This window comes from Phaseolus vulgaris, chromosome 6 (genome assembly GCF_051622355.1).
Source record: "Phaseolus vulgaris cultivar YP4 chromosome 6, ASM5162235v1, whole genome shotgun sequence".
Lineage (NCBI taxonomy): Eukaryota > Viridiplantae > Streptophyta > Magnoliopsida > Fabales > Fabaceae > Phaseolus > Phaseolus vulgaris.
This window is the reverse complement of record NC_143503.1, coordinates 21,298,589-21,312,891: the sequence shown is the minus strand read 5'-3', so window position 1 is coordinate 21,312,891 and position 14,303 is coordinate 21,298,589. Positions and strand designations below refer to the sequence as shown.

The window sequence follows — 14,303 nt, the reverse complement described above, 5'->3', positions numbered from 1 at the left end:
TCAAAGTTTGTTTAGGAGCAAATGCAGTTTGTTGTTAACCCTGAAAGACCATATTTGCAGTTCTTGGTCTTCTTTGAACTTGTTAGCAGACACAATCTTGTTCCATTCCTTTACAAGATTGTAGGTGTTTGTGTTCATACTCCACATTTTTATGGGTAGAGTATATTCTCTGAGGCAAGGGTCCAACACGATCACTTCCAAACCAATAAGTCTTCCATCGTTGCTACCATTTTCTCTTTCATTCAACTTTGTAATTTCTTCTTTGGTGAGAAAGTCAGCTCTTATTTCTTTTATCGGCATTGACAAACGATTATTGTTTGTTTTCACATCAGAATGAAAAAGTCTCTTGTGCATGAGAAATTGAAGATCACAACCACTCAATTCTTTGATTCGATTCTTGAATTCTATAGGCAATTCTTTTGGTGGTGGTGGTGTAGTACATCTCACAATTACCCTTAGTTTTTTAATCTTGGGAACCACGGTTTCCTCTTTAGGCATATCCTGAGTTTTTCTACATGCACAAAAGTCATTCAAAGTAATTAAAGATTAGCATGAACTGAAATAGTTTTAATTTATTCATAAAAATAAACCAGTGAAACAAGATTTACAAAAGAAATAAAATATAGTGCAATATACCTTTTTCTGATGATTGTTGGTGTGTTGTCAGTATTCTCACGTTGATGAAAAGAACTTGAAAGTTGTTTGAAAAAAACATGAAGCTGAATCAATTCTTGTTCACTGTAGAAGTGTGGAGCATGTTGCGATATTGCATAATCTAACAGAGAAGGTTTGAACGACTTAGAAGATAACTTTTCAAGAGACTCTGCATCGGTAATACTTGCAACCAATTCCTTTAAAGTTTTCAAATCTCTCATTGTGATCAAATCAATGAAGTAATTTTTCTCAATGGAAGAATAATGGTGTGTAAACATGATTAAATAGTAGAAAAAAGATCACGTATATAAAGATTAATGATAAGAAAATATTTTTATAATTTAAAAAATATTTTGATTCAGTTACCGGTTAAAAGATTATAAAAGGTAATTTTATTTAAAAATAGAAACCGTATAGTAAATAAGATGATAACAAAACTAAGAAGGGAAGTTAATAAACATAAAAATAATTAATTTAATTTAATTATTTTAAAGAAACTGTATTTATATTTGACGCACACACCCGAAGGAAAGTCAACACTATGTAATTCACAGTAAATTATCTTATATAAGACCAAGTCAACACTGCTGTAAAATACCAATGAAATTTTGTTTGTATATAAATATATTGTTAGAAAAATAAAATAGATATATTTAAAAATATATACTTCTTGATGACTAAATATTGAGAGAATCTAGAACTTGTTTAAGAAAAAGAAAAGAAAAAAACAAATTTAGATTTAAAATCTGTTTAGGTGTAATAATGTTTCTTTAAATTTATTAACAGATACAATCTTGTTTCATTCTTTATGAGGTTGTGTTTATACTATTTTTTTATTGGTAGAGTATATTTTCTTTTTCATCCAAATTTGTAATCCCCTCTTCAATCAAGAAAATCACATCTAATTTCGTTTATTGGCATTAAATTTAATATTTGACATCCACTTTCCTCGTCTGCATATACAAAATTCTTTCAACTAATATTTCTAGTTTTTCTTTTTCTAATTATTTAAAACCCTTAACATTTTTATACTTCCATTAAATTTTCTTTCAAATCTTGAGTTTGTTTTTAATTTATTTTATAATCATGAATACCTTGATAACTTTAAAAAAAAAATTTGGTTGCAAGAATTAGTTTGAAATCTAGAAAAATTAAATATGATATACTGTTAAATTAAAATTAATTTAATGAAACTAAAAAAATAACTATAATTTAGTGAAATATAATATCTTCCTAGGGTTGTATTAATTAATTTACAAATTAATTACTGTTTGAAAATTAAACGACTCTGTGACGCCAAATTATCAAAGCTTTACTCATGTCATGTCCTATTAAACTCATATTCAATCCAGGAATTATATAAAAAATATTACCTTATTAAATAATAAATAAAAATATCATTAAATGATTATAACTCAAAATAACATTAAAAAAACACTAACTATAAGAATGAAATTGAAAAAAAAAAATATCATCATAATGAAATAAAAAAATTAAAATAAAATCCAATATACCTTTTTTGAACAACTCTTCGTGTATTATTCATTTCTGCATATGATCCATAACAGCTTGAAAGTTACTCGTAGTAATTATCAAGTTAAGTTGAAGTAATTTTTTTTTACTATAAAATTGTGGAATATCTTTGGATATTAGTCAATCTAATATAAAAGGTTGAAATGACTTCGAAGATAATTTATTAAGAGACCTTTTACCTTCGGTAACACTTGCAAGCAAAACTTTCAAAGTTTTCAAGTCTCTTCTGACGAGGATCAAATGAACAAAGAAAAATTTAAGAGTTGAAAGAAAAATAAAATAATGAGAGAATAAAATATTTGTATCTATTTATCTATTTGATCCTCATTACGAGAGATTTGAAAACTTCAAAAGATTTGCTTCCAAGTATTAAAGATAAAGAGTCTCTTAATAGATTATCTTCATAACCATATCAATGTTCTAGGTTAGATTGGCTAATATCTAAAAATATTCCACAATTTTATAGTAAAAAAGAGTACTTCAACTTCATAATTACTACGAACAAGTTTCAAGTTCTTATGAATCAGATGTAGAAAGGAATAATATATCAAAAGTTGTCCCAAAAAAGATACATTGGAGTTTATTTTATTTATTGTTTTAATTCTTTTATTTCATGATTTTTTTTTTCAATTTCATTCCAGTAGTTTGAATATTCTCAATGTAATTTCATTTTTTAGCAACTAATATAGTCCCTTATGTTCAAATTGACGGTAACGTTGATTCCAACAATGGTACACGAGATGAATAATGAAGGAAATATTTAAACAAAATATAATCAAATTGAGATCATTCAAAATAATTAAAAAATTTGATTTTTTTTATAATATATATAAAAATAATTATATTTATTTTTTGAGTTTAATTAAATTAGTTTTAATTTAACAGTATAACATTTTTTCTAGAATTTTATTTAAAATCAAATACATCATATTTTTATTATATAAACTAAATTTAATTTATTAAAGTTCTTCACCTCCATCTTCACCTCTATCTATATTATCACCACCATCATGTCAAAGATAATGCTTCTAAGTCCTACACCCTTACCTCTACTACCATCGTCACCAAGACTAATCATGATGAGTCCAACATCTCCATCATCATGAAGGGTATTTGTGATAAGTTCAACACTTCCATCACCATCAGAGTCACTCAATTTGTTAGTGGAATTCAAGAATCAAGTCATTGAATTGAATGAATGTGATCTTAAATTTCTCATGCACAAGAGAGTTCTATCTTCGAATGTGAAACCAAATAGTAATCGTTTATCAATGCCAAAAAATAAAATAAAATGTGACTTTCTTACTAAAGATGAGATTACAAAATTGGATAAAAGAGAAAATGGAACACTCATTAGTTTGGAAGTGACTTGGATCCTTATCTTATAGAATATTCCTTATCAATGAAAAAGTGGAAAATGAAAACAAACACCTACAACCTTGTAAAGGAATGAAACAAGATTGTGTCCGTTAACAAGTTTGCAATGTGGTGTTAACCTTGAAAGACCATATTTTTTATGATAATAACAAAAACAATATATATAACAAAATGTGATACAATTTTTTATAACTATTCTTAAGCAACAACTTTAAAAATTTATTATTTAAAAGTGAAAATAAAGACAAACTTGAAAAGATGTTGACTAATGCTAACTCATTCCACACAATTATACATTATATAAAATTAACTTAACACTCCTATAAAAAAAAACAATGAAACTATGTTTGTATTTAAATATTTTAAAAAAATAAATGTAATTAAAAACTTACTAACAAAACAAATCTTGAGACTAACTCCACCTTAAGAAAAACTAAAAAAAATTACAAAAAATGACATTCAAATTCAATGTTTGCTTAAGAGCAAAAATGTTGCTAGCTCTAAAAGACCATATATGCAACTCTTGGTCTTCTTCAAAATTGTTAGTTGACGCAATCTTGTTCCATTCCTTTACAAGGTTGTAGGTGTTTGTTTTCATTTTCCATTTTTTCATTGGTAAACTATATTTCCTAAGACAATAGTCTAATACAGTCACTTCCAAACCAATAAGTCTTCCATTTTCTCTTTCATCCAACTTTATAATCTCATCTTCCATGAGAAAATTACATCTAATTTCTCTTAATGGAATTGATAAATTATTACTATTTGAATTATATTCTATGAGAAAAGTCTCTTGTGCATGAGAAATTTAAAATCACATCCATTTAATACAGTGACTCGATTATTGAATTTTTGTGACAAATCTAGTGGCTCTGGTAGTGATGGAAATGTTGGACTTATCACAATTACCCTTCGTGGTGATGTAGGTGTTGGACCTATCAGAGTTATTCTTAGTAGTTGTGGTAAAAGTGAAGGTGTTGAACTTATCATAATTATCCTTGATAGTAAGGGTGGTCATGGATTGGATTTTGGGTAATCCAATCCAAATCCAATTCAAATCCAAATATTTGAATCAGATTTATAATCCAAATCCATATTTTTAATAAAAATAATTTGGATATCCAAATCCACATATTTGGATTGGATTTTAAATAAAAATCCATATTTTTATAAAGAAAAAAATTGTATTTTAAATAAAAAATCATGTTTTCTTAAAAAATTAACAAAAATATTAATATAATAATATATATCAAAAAGTTAGAATATTATATAAATATTAAGAAAATATAATAAATTTATAATTTAATAAAACTAAAAAAAATTAAAGATAACATGATATATAATTTTTAACATTAAAATATACCTACCTATAATACTTTAATTAAACTTTGAAAATATTATATTAATTTCTTATGTACAAAATATTGGAACAAATAAAATTATAAATAAAATATTTAAAACTTGATTGCATAATAATGTAATGTGTGAGACACTAACTAAAATTAAAAAAGTGAATAAGAGGTGGAACCAAGAGGTGCAGGAGATTGAGAGAGAGAGGTGGAATCAAGAAAGAGAGTAACTAAAATTTTAAAAAGTGAATAAGAGGTGCAGGAGAGAGTAAGAGAGATAGAAAACCACATATGAGAGAAAATATAGAAAGATGGTTTTGGTAAAATAGAGAATTTGGATTGAAAATACGGATTTTCTAATTTTGAAGATCCTTATAAACCAAATGGATATCTGCTATGAAAATATAATAAAATATGGATCAAACTAAAACCTGAATTTAAATAAATGAATTTTTAATGAATTAGTGTAGTGTAAAAATGGAGCAATTTGACAAAAGTGGATTTTGTCTCAACCCCACTTGATAGTGTCGGTAGAGGTTGAGGTGTTGGACTTATCAGAATTATCGCAATTCTACGACTTTTTAAAGTTTGACACCACACTTTTTTTTTTCTTTGGACATCTCTTCACTTTGCCTACATATACAAAAGTCATATTTTAATTAATAGTTATTCTCATTTTAGTTCTAATTATTTATACTTAATTTAGTCTTAATTTGTTCAATAATTAATTTTCAAATTAATAAAAAATTATTCATAAAAGACAGTGCACACGGTAACAATTCTATGTTCAGTTTTAAAAAATCGAATAAAATATGAAATAAATTTAGCTTTCAAAAAAATTAAAATAAATTTTGAGAAATCTAACAAAATTAATGAGATTTAAGTAATTAAATTTTGTTTCCATAATCAAAATATGATGTATTTAAATTTACACTAATAGAAATCCAGCGAGATATTAGATTGTTAAATTAAAACCAATTTGATGAAATTCAAAAACTAACTATAATTTAGCAAAATATAATATCTTCCTATGATTGGTCTAATTAATTTACAAATTAATTACGGTCTGAAATCAAACAATTTTCTTGATACCAAATCATCAAAGCCTCTAATCATTGTATCCTATCCTGTTAAACTCATATTTAATTAAGGAATTATATAAAGAATATGACCTTATTAAATAATAAATATGATTAAATGATTATTACTTAAAATACATTGACAAAGAGACAACTACATGACATAAAATAGATTAAATAGTAATATTATTGTGACTTTTATTTATTTATTTCATTTCACTGTTTTGAATTATCTAAATTTAATGTTTTTTTATAAAAAAATATGTTAATGTATTTTTTTTACCAAATTTAGGTAAATACTTACTACAATAACATTTTTATTCATGTCACATGTTACTACCATGAATAAGTAAATTTTAACTCATGACGAGTCATTCATTTTTCATCTCATATATCATTCTTTTAACCACATTATTATTAATTTGACCATAAAATTATGTTTAGTTGTTTAAAAAAACTGAAACCAAGTTGAGAAGCCTAGAAATAACAGGATGAAAATGAAAAAAAATATAATTATAATTACTAAAAAGATTAAAATAACAAATAAAATAGATTTAAAAATATCAACCATAACTATTAATGATAAGAAAAGATTTTGATAAAATTCATTTCATTTACTTATGTTGTAACACCCCGGAAAATACATCTAACTATTACAATATCGGTTCTACATATTTCCGTACAAGCTTACAGTTTTTCAAAACATTCCTAATACGTGATTAGGACATATGGAAATACAAATATTTATAATATAAGTTTCAAAATCAACACCTTAAAACTCTTCTGATCCTCAGACACTTGTAAGATCGTCTGCTCGTGTACGTAGTTCAGTCATCACAGTTCAAACACAACAAGAAAAGCAAGGGTAAGCTAGTGAAAATAGAATTTTATAATATAGGCAATTAAATCAAAAGAGAAAACCAAGTTACATGATCAGTTTCTCAAATTATACAATCTTCTTCAAATCCCAACATTAAAACAATCACATAAATATCACATAGATCTACACATCCAAGATATTCAACAAACAACGTCTTCCAGAAGACCCGTATTAAGTAAGTCCTACCAGAGACTAACACCTGATCCAAAGATTACCAGCGAATCCAACAGAAAGGATCAGGGTAAGTTCAATACAACTCAAGCCGTGCATCTCATATGTCACGGTGTGCATGAACTGATGGAAGAGGCCCAAGCACAAGCCCACATGAAAGCCCACCAAAGAGTAGATTTGGGCCAACCATAGAGTTATGGCCAAGAGGATCCAAGAAGACGTTCTTTTACATGTTCAAATGCCATAAACTCTAGTGTAGAGTTTATTTGTCAAAATTAGCATAGGAACTTTATTTGTAATTTTCTTAGAATTAATTTTGGCACCTAAAACACCAACCTAGGTAAACTTAGAGTTTCTAAAAAAAACCTCTAAATTTACCAAGGCCGGTCTAGAAAGCCCATGGAGGGGGTGAGCATAAAAACTAGACACACCCCTCCCCATGTGCTCATTTGTGCACCCATGTGCCATGTGCACCCATGTGCTTCACATTTACATTTCATTTGGCTAGCATTAGGGTTGCATTATGGTCCTCCTTAGCCTATAAAAGGAGGAGCCTACACCTTGTATTTTCAAGTTTATTGTGAGTAAAGTTATGCTTCCATTTTGTGCCAAGCTTTGCTTCTCCCTAGAATTCTAGGCTCTAAACTTCATCTCCTTCACCTCTCCTTGGGTTGGCCGAACCTCCCTAGCTTCATACACATCATGCACCTTCAAGATCAACACCACTCTTAGGAGGATCTTGCTCACATACCTTCATAGCTTCCGCACCACTTTTTCTCACATGATTCAAGAAGACCTTCATGAAATGCCATCATTTGGTATCATGAGCTATGGTTCTTCAAGATGAGTTGCTTTTGGTCTTTCATTTTTAGTTCTTCTTTACTTTCATGTTGTTCATCTTATTTTCCATAATTGTCTTGCTGTTTTTTACATTTTAATTTGTTTGGTGTGTTTTGTGGAAGATCCAACCGAAGCACTCTTGTTCAATTGATCTTGAACAAGTTCTTGTGCAATTTGTGATAGGATTCCATACACCTTTGAGTTGCTATCTTTCTTTTAGGCTTTTGAGTCTTTATTGCTTTCATTATTTGGTTCATATTATGCTTTTGAGTCTTTAATTTCTGAATCTTATATGTTTTGTCAAGTCATGTTCATCCATATTGTCAACAATTCATGGTAGTCCTTTTATTTGGCTTATTTGTTTCTTGATTTTGGGTCTCTTTAATTGCTTGAATCTGTTGTTCTTTGATCTTTTGGTGCCTTTTTAATTTTAGTTTGAGTTCCATTTGTGTTTAGATCATACACAAATTCTATTTCACAAATTCTATTGTGTTTCAATTTTGGTATCTTGCTGTTTTTGTTTCCAGTTTTCAGATTCCCCTGTTTTCACCTTCTCTGTTTTGGCTGTTTTGATCCAGAAAAATATTTCCACTCATAGGAAAATTTTGATTCTCTGGAATATGCAAGTTTAAAGTGTTATAGAAAGGACAAAAAAAGAATTAGATCAAAAGAAGCAACAGAAAAAAAATGATAAATCTTTTAAAATCAGAGTGCAAATCTGAGGCGCTCCAGCTGGCCTAACTGAACACCAAAATTGCAAAATTTATTAAAACAAAATGGTGCATGCGTTTTGAGTGATTCCAAAGCCAGATTTTAGATAAGATCCTGAATATCTTGCATATCAAATTTCAGAGTCAAATTTTAAAAATACAGCTCAGCATAAATTGGGGAACAAACACGTTTCTGGCCCACAACATTTTCCAGTGGTGCTATTTTTTTTATTTGGTCATCTAATCTAGTGCCTTTCTTTAGGAATTCTTTTGTGTGCCAACCTTTAATTGAGTACCTTTTATTTGTTTGCTTTAAATTCTTGACTCTATTTCTAGTTTTCATAATCTAAATCCTTTTGGTGGTACTGTTTTATTCAATTAAATTGTTTCTTGCTTTTGTTCTTTGACCTCTAACTTGGTGCTGGAATTTATTTCTCCTTTGGTGCCTAATTGAATGGAAACTTGACTTGGGTAAGGTCTAGTCTTTTGATAGGTGCTGGAATTGGAGAATTAAAACCTTCATTCTAAGGGGAAACAAAGCCAAGGCCGAAACAAGTTTGCTTGAAAAACACTACAAACACTTGGAGGGCCAACAAGCAAAGACAACAAGGAAGTGCATTTAGCAAAAAGAGGATCAATAAAGGGAGTTTTTCTTAATTTCCTTACAACTTAATTTTTGTTAATTACCTCTTAATTACGTATTAGACGGTGAGTGTGTCTTCAAGGGCTCCAAGTGTCCAAGAAGCCTCACCTAGGGCCGACTAGTGTAGAGTTTTTAATTAGCAATTGTTAATTGTTTTTAATTACATTACTTGCTTAATTAGTGACGCTTTGCATGTGTGGTTGCTTTGTTTAAGCTTTGTTAAACCGTCTGGCTTTGTTAATTAGTTAGCTTGCATTGTTTTCTTGCATTTGTTTTCTCAACTTAATTGTGTTCTAAGTGGTTTACTAAGAAAAAGCTTTGTGTGAAGACATTGGGGGATAGTTTTTGGCTAAGGCAAAGGCTTGGTATTTAAGTAGTCCCTTGTGACTCACCTCCCTTACCTGGAAAACTACCTTCTTTGACTTTCCTAAGTTTTCTCAAGGTAAAATACTTGTATACACAAAGCTTTAGCCATGTCTTCTTCATCTCATTCTACAAAGTCTATTGGAAGTGAATTAAAATCTTTAAAAACTCTTTTGAAAGAAGTTTCACAAACTGTGCAATCAATTGCATATAGACAATTGGAGAGTGAGACTAAACTTAATGTTTTGACTAAAGCAAAGGATGAGAAGTCTCACATTCTAAAAAAATTGCCTTCTCATGCATATATCTCTAAAGATCATGATTCTTTTGGGGAGGGAAGCATTAGAGTAAATGATTATTATCAAGCACCCCCTAGAAGACATAAAAGAGATAGAAAAGAACAAGAAAACCCAAGAGAGGTTAGGGTAGAACAACCCCATTTCCATGGAAAAGAAAATATAGAAGCTTGCCTAGATTGGGAAATGAGGGTAGAAAAATTGTTTGCTTCCCATAAAGAAAGAAAGGAAAGAAAAATACAAAAGAAGAGAGGGGAAGTCGAAAGGGAAGCTAAAGAAAAAGAAGAAAAAGAAAAGCATGAGAAGACCCTTGAAGAACAAAAGGCGTGGGAGAAGAGTGTTCCTTCCCACAAGGTCATTCAACAAGACCAAAGATTTAAAAATACCTTTGAAAATATGTGTCTTGTTGAACAACCTCAATGCCTTACCTTTTGTAAAGGAACACTTGCAAGCCTAAGTGAAAAAGAAGAGTCTTTAAAAGAAGCTTGCATAGATAAAAATGAAATAGATTATTTCTCATATGTGCTAGGATATCACCAAGTGAATGTCAAGTTTTTTATAAACATCTACAAAAACAAATTTTTATGTGAAGTAGGGCCTAAAGAAACTTATCATGTCTTATTGAGACAACCATTGCAAAGTGTACAAATCCTTATAAACAATGGTTGTCACAATGAGACTATCCTTACACATAAGAGAAAAAGTCTTCATGAAGGAGAACTCATGGGACAAATCAGAGTTGATAAAACTCTAGAGCTTTTAAAAGGAAAACTTTTGTCCCCCATGAGAAAAGAAGTTCAAAGAAATTACCTTAGGTACAATTCTTGTTTTCAAACTACACCCAAGGCAATGTCTTATGAACTCTATACTCCTTCACCTTTTGCAAATGATCCTTGGGAAGATACAAATTTCATATTAAAACTCCCTAGGACAACAAAAGGTTTTGATTCAATCTTCATGGTTATGGATAAACTCTTCTCTAGAGAAGTGATACATCTTCATGGTTTATCCTCAAGCATAGTGTTGAATAGAGCTCCATATTTCGCAAACCATGATTTGAGGATTTCCTTTGGAAAACTTGCAACTAAGTTGCACACTTTAAATTCTTATCATCCTCAAACGCATGGTCAAAATACATTTGACAATCTAGCTCTTTCTACTATGCCTAGAATAATCATGATGTGCACACACAACTCTAGAGATGAGCAAACATACCATCAAGTAGTTCACAAAACAACTTATATTTCTACTTTTAAAGTTATGTGTGTGCTAAATCATCTTTCTCCTTTTAAGTTGTTACCATCTCCTATAGGATTTATGCCTAAAGAGAAGGTAACCACAAATGAACATTTTAAAATACATAAGATGATTAGAGACCACACACAACCATTAAAAGAGAAACTTTGTCCAAGGTTGCCAAAACCAAAAGACAAACAAAAATGGCAACCTAGTAAAATTAATTTGCAAACTAACACCTATGCCTTATTTGATTATTTCTATAGGTGGACGTTTGATCCAGGAGGACAAGCTTTGGCGAAGCAAGAAGCTGCTATCCGAGATCAAGCCTGAAGATCTGAGGATAGATCTTCTCAAAGAAGGAGAAGATGACGGACACCATCCAGCCACAACCATTCCCCTCGGAAGAAAAAGCATTGGATTTGAGGACAAATCCTTTTCAAGAGGGAGGGGATGATGGAAGAGGCCCAAGCACAAGCCCACATGCAAGCCCACCAAAGAGTAGATTTGGGCCAACCATAGAGTTATGGCCAAGAGGATCCAAGAAGACGTTCTTTTACATGTTCAAATGCCTTAAACTCTAGTGTAGAGTTTATTTGTCAAAATTAGCATAGGAACTTTATTTGTAATTTTCTTAGAATTAATTTTGGCACCTAAAACACCAACCTAGGTAAACTTAGAGTTTCTAAAAAAAACCTCTAAATTTACCAAGGCCGGTCTAGAAAGCCCATGGAGGGGGTGAGCATAAAAACTAGACACACCCCTCCCCATGTGCTCATTTGTGCACCCATGTGCCATGTGCACCCATGTGCTTCACATTTACATTTCATTTGGCTAGCATTAGGGTTGCATTATGGTCCTCCTTAGCCTATAAAAGGAGGAGCCTACACCTTGTATTTTCAAGTTTATTGTGAGTAAAGTTATGCTTCCATTTTGTGCCAAGCTTTGCTTCTCCCTAGAATTCTAGGCTCTAAACTTCATCTCCTTCACCTCTCCTTGGGTTGGTCGAACCTCCCTAGCTTCATACACATCATGCACCTTCAAGATCAACACCACTCTTAGGAGGATCTTGCTCACATACCTTCATAGCTTCCGCACCACTTTTTCTCACATGATTCAAGAAGACCTTCATGAAATGCCATCATGAACTCCCCCATCAGCTTCTCACCACCTGATATCTTAGTCTATGTGACTTAGATCATCAGTGAAGCTCGGAGATCTATGTTACCACATAGGCATCAATACTTAATACACAACAAACATCAGTCCATACATTATCCCAAATGTATGAATTCAATTTCATACCATTTCGTCATACAATATCATTCAAAAAGTTATCCACAATATTCAAAAGTTTATTTGACATAAAAAAAATACACTTTAATACTAAATCATCAAAACCCAATATTTCCACAAATTTAAATAATATATAAACAAACAACCCAATATAAATAAACACACAACATCCCTGCAAGAGAAATTGAATATTGGGACCACGTCCCTTCCGCATTCAGATCTTCTATCCTAGGGTGCTATTAAAAATTAAATTTAGCTTTCCTTACCTCAATTGCTTGCTTTTCAAGCAACTTTTAGAATTTTATTCCCCACCGTTTGGATAAGCTTCAAGATTTACAGGCCTAATGCAAATTATCCAAACAGAACAGAAATTCAGTATATAATAGAATAAGTTGAGAGGATTGATTAAACTTCTCAACTGACCCCACCAAGATTGATGATTAAATCCTAAGGAAAAACAGAGAACAAAGGATATTTAGAGTAAAAATGAACTTACTCTGTTTAAAAATCTGATCGGGTAGAAATGTTCCTTAACTCCTCTGCTACAGCGCGTGGTATGACTAGATTCTAAAATAGATGAAGTTTGGGAGAGAAAATTAAGAGAGAGGGAGAGAAGAGAATATGGAAAGAGAGAGAGAGAGAAAGTTCAACTTAGCTGAGATGTCAAGTTGCATAGTGATACCTAACACGAAAACTTTATAAAAAAAAAGAGAGAAAAAGAAGAAAAATGATACTGTGGTGGGAAGAAAGAATGTTTCTGTTGTTTTTAAAAAAGCACGCTGTTACATATGTGTGAAAAAGTTATAAAAGATAAACTTATTTGACAATATTAAACCATAATTTTTTAAACCAGTAAATAAGATAACAAACTTAGGATACGAAAATTTCAGAAGAAAAAAAGATAAACTTAAAAAGAAGATAAATAAAAATAATTTAAATTTAAATATTTTTATTTTTATTATTTTTTAGCAACTGTATTTATAATTGATAATTGATAACTGTTATTGATAAGATAAAAATATACATTCCATAAAACCAACATTTCTATTTAAAAAGGACTAAAAGTGTTCTTATCTTTAAATCTATCTTTCATAAAAAGAATAAATATATTTGAGTCAAACATTTTCTCTTAGGATTCGTTTAATACAATTTTGTTTCATCTTTTATAGTTATTGTTTTTTTTTAACTTGTTGACGAATATGATTGTATTTGTATTCGGGTTTATATTTTTCATTATTTTAATATATTTTCGTCTTTATTAATTAATTCTTAAAAACATGAGTTTATAATCTTATAAAGAAAAAAAGCGTTAAATAATATCAATTTTTGTTTTGATAAATGCTTTAAACTTATGGTCAACGCAAGTAAACTTAAATAAAAATTGAAGTAAAAATATTTCAACAAGTTTGAAATTAAATGTAATTTTTAATTTGATTTTTATCCCAAAGATAATATTTTATTAAGATTCAAAAATATTTTAAAAATATTTGTGTATATGAAGTGCAACACTGCTTTTGGGAGCTTCTAAAAAATTAGTTAAACAATTAAATTATATGAAGGGTTCTACCATTTACAATTTAGGTTATAGTTTTGCAAAATGGAAATAAAAAATTAGAAGTGTTAATTAATAAATAAACATATAAATTCATAGATAAAATATGCACACGTCTTTAACATAAACATAAAAATAAATTTATAAATATTTCACTATCAATTTGCGAAATGTAATAAAATTCACTGCATTGTAGAATTATATTGTATAATGACGTAAAAAAGACTTAACTCTACACATTAATCAAATACTTCTTACTAGCTTAACAAATTTTGAGAGAAACTACAACATGCTTAAGAAAACCTAAAAGAATAAATTCTAGAT

At 29.6% G+C, this 14,303-nt stretch overlaps 1 protein-coding gene across 1 annotated transcript; it reads right to left on the bottom strand.

Moving 5' to 3' along the window:
• LOC137833441 (B3 domain-containing protein At5g24050) lies at nt 1-875 on the bottom strand. The gene is made up of 2 exons (XM_068641793.1): nt 637-875; nt 1-511 (listed from the first exon to the last, which is right to left on the bottom strand). Exons 1-2 carry the CDS (start codon nt 873-875, stop codon nt 1-3), a joined length of 750 nt encoding a protein of 249 aa, XP_068497894.1.
• Nucleotides 876-14,303: the final 13,428 nt, after the last annotated feature.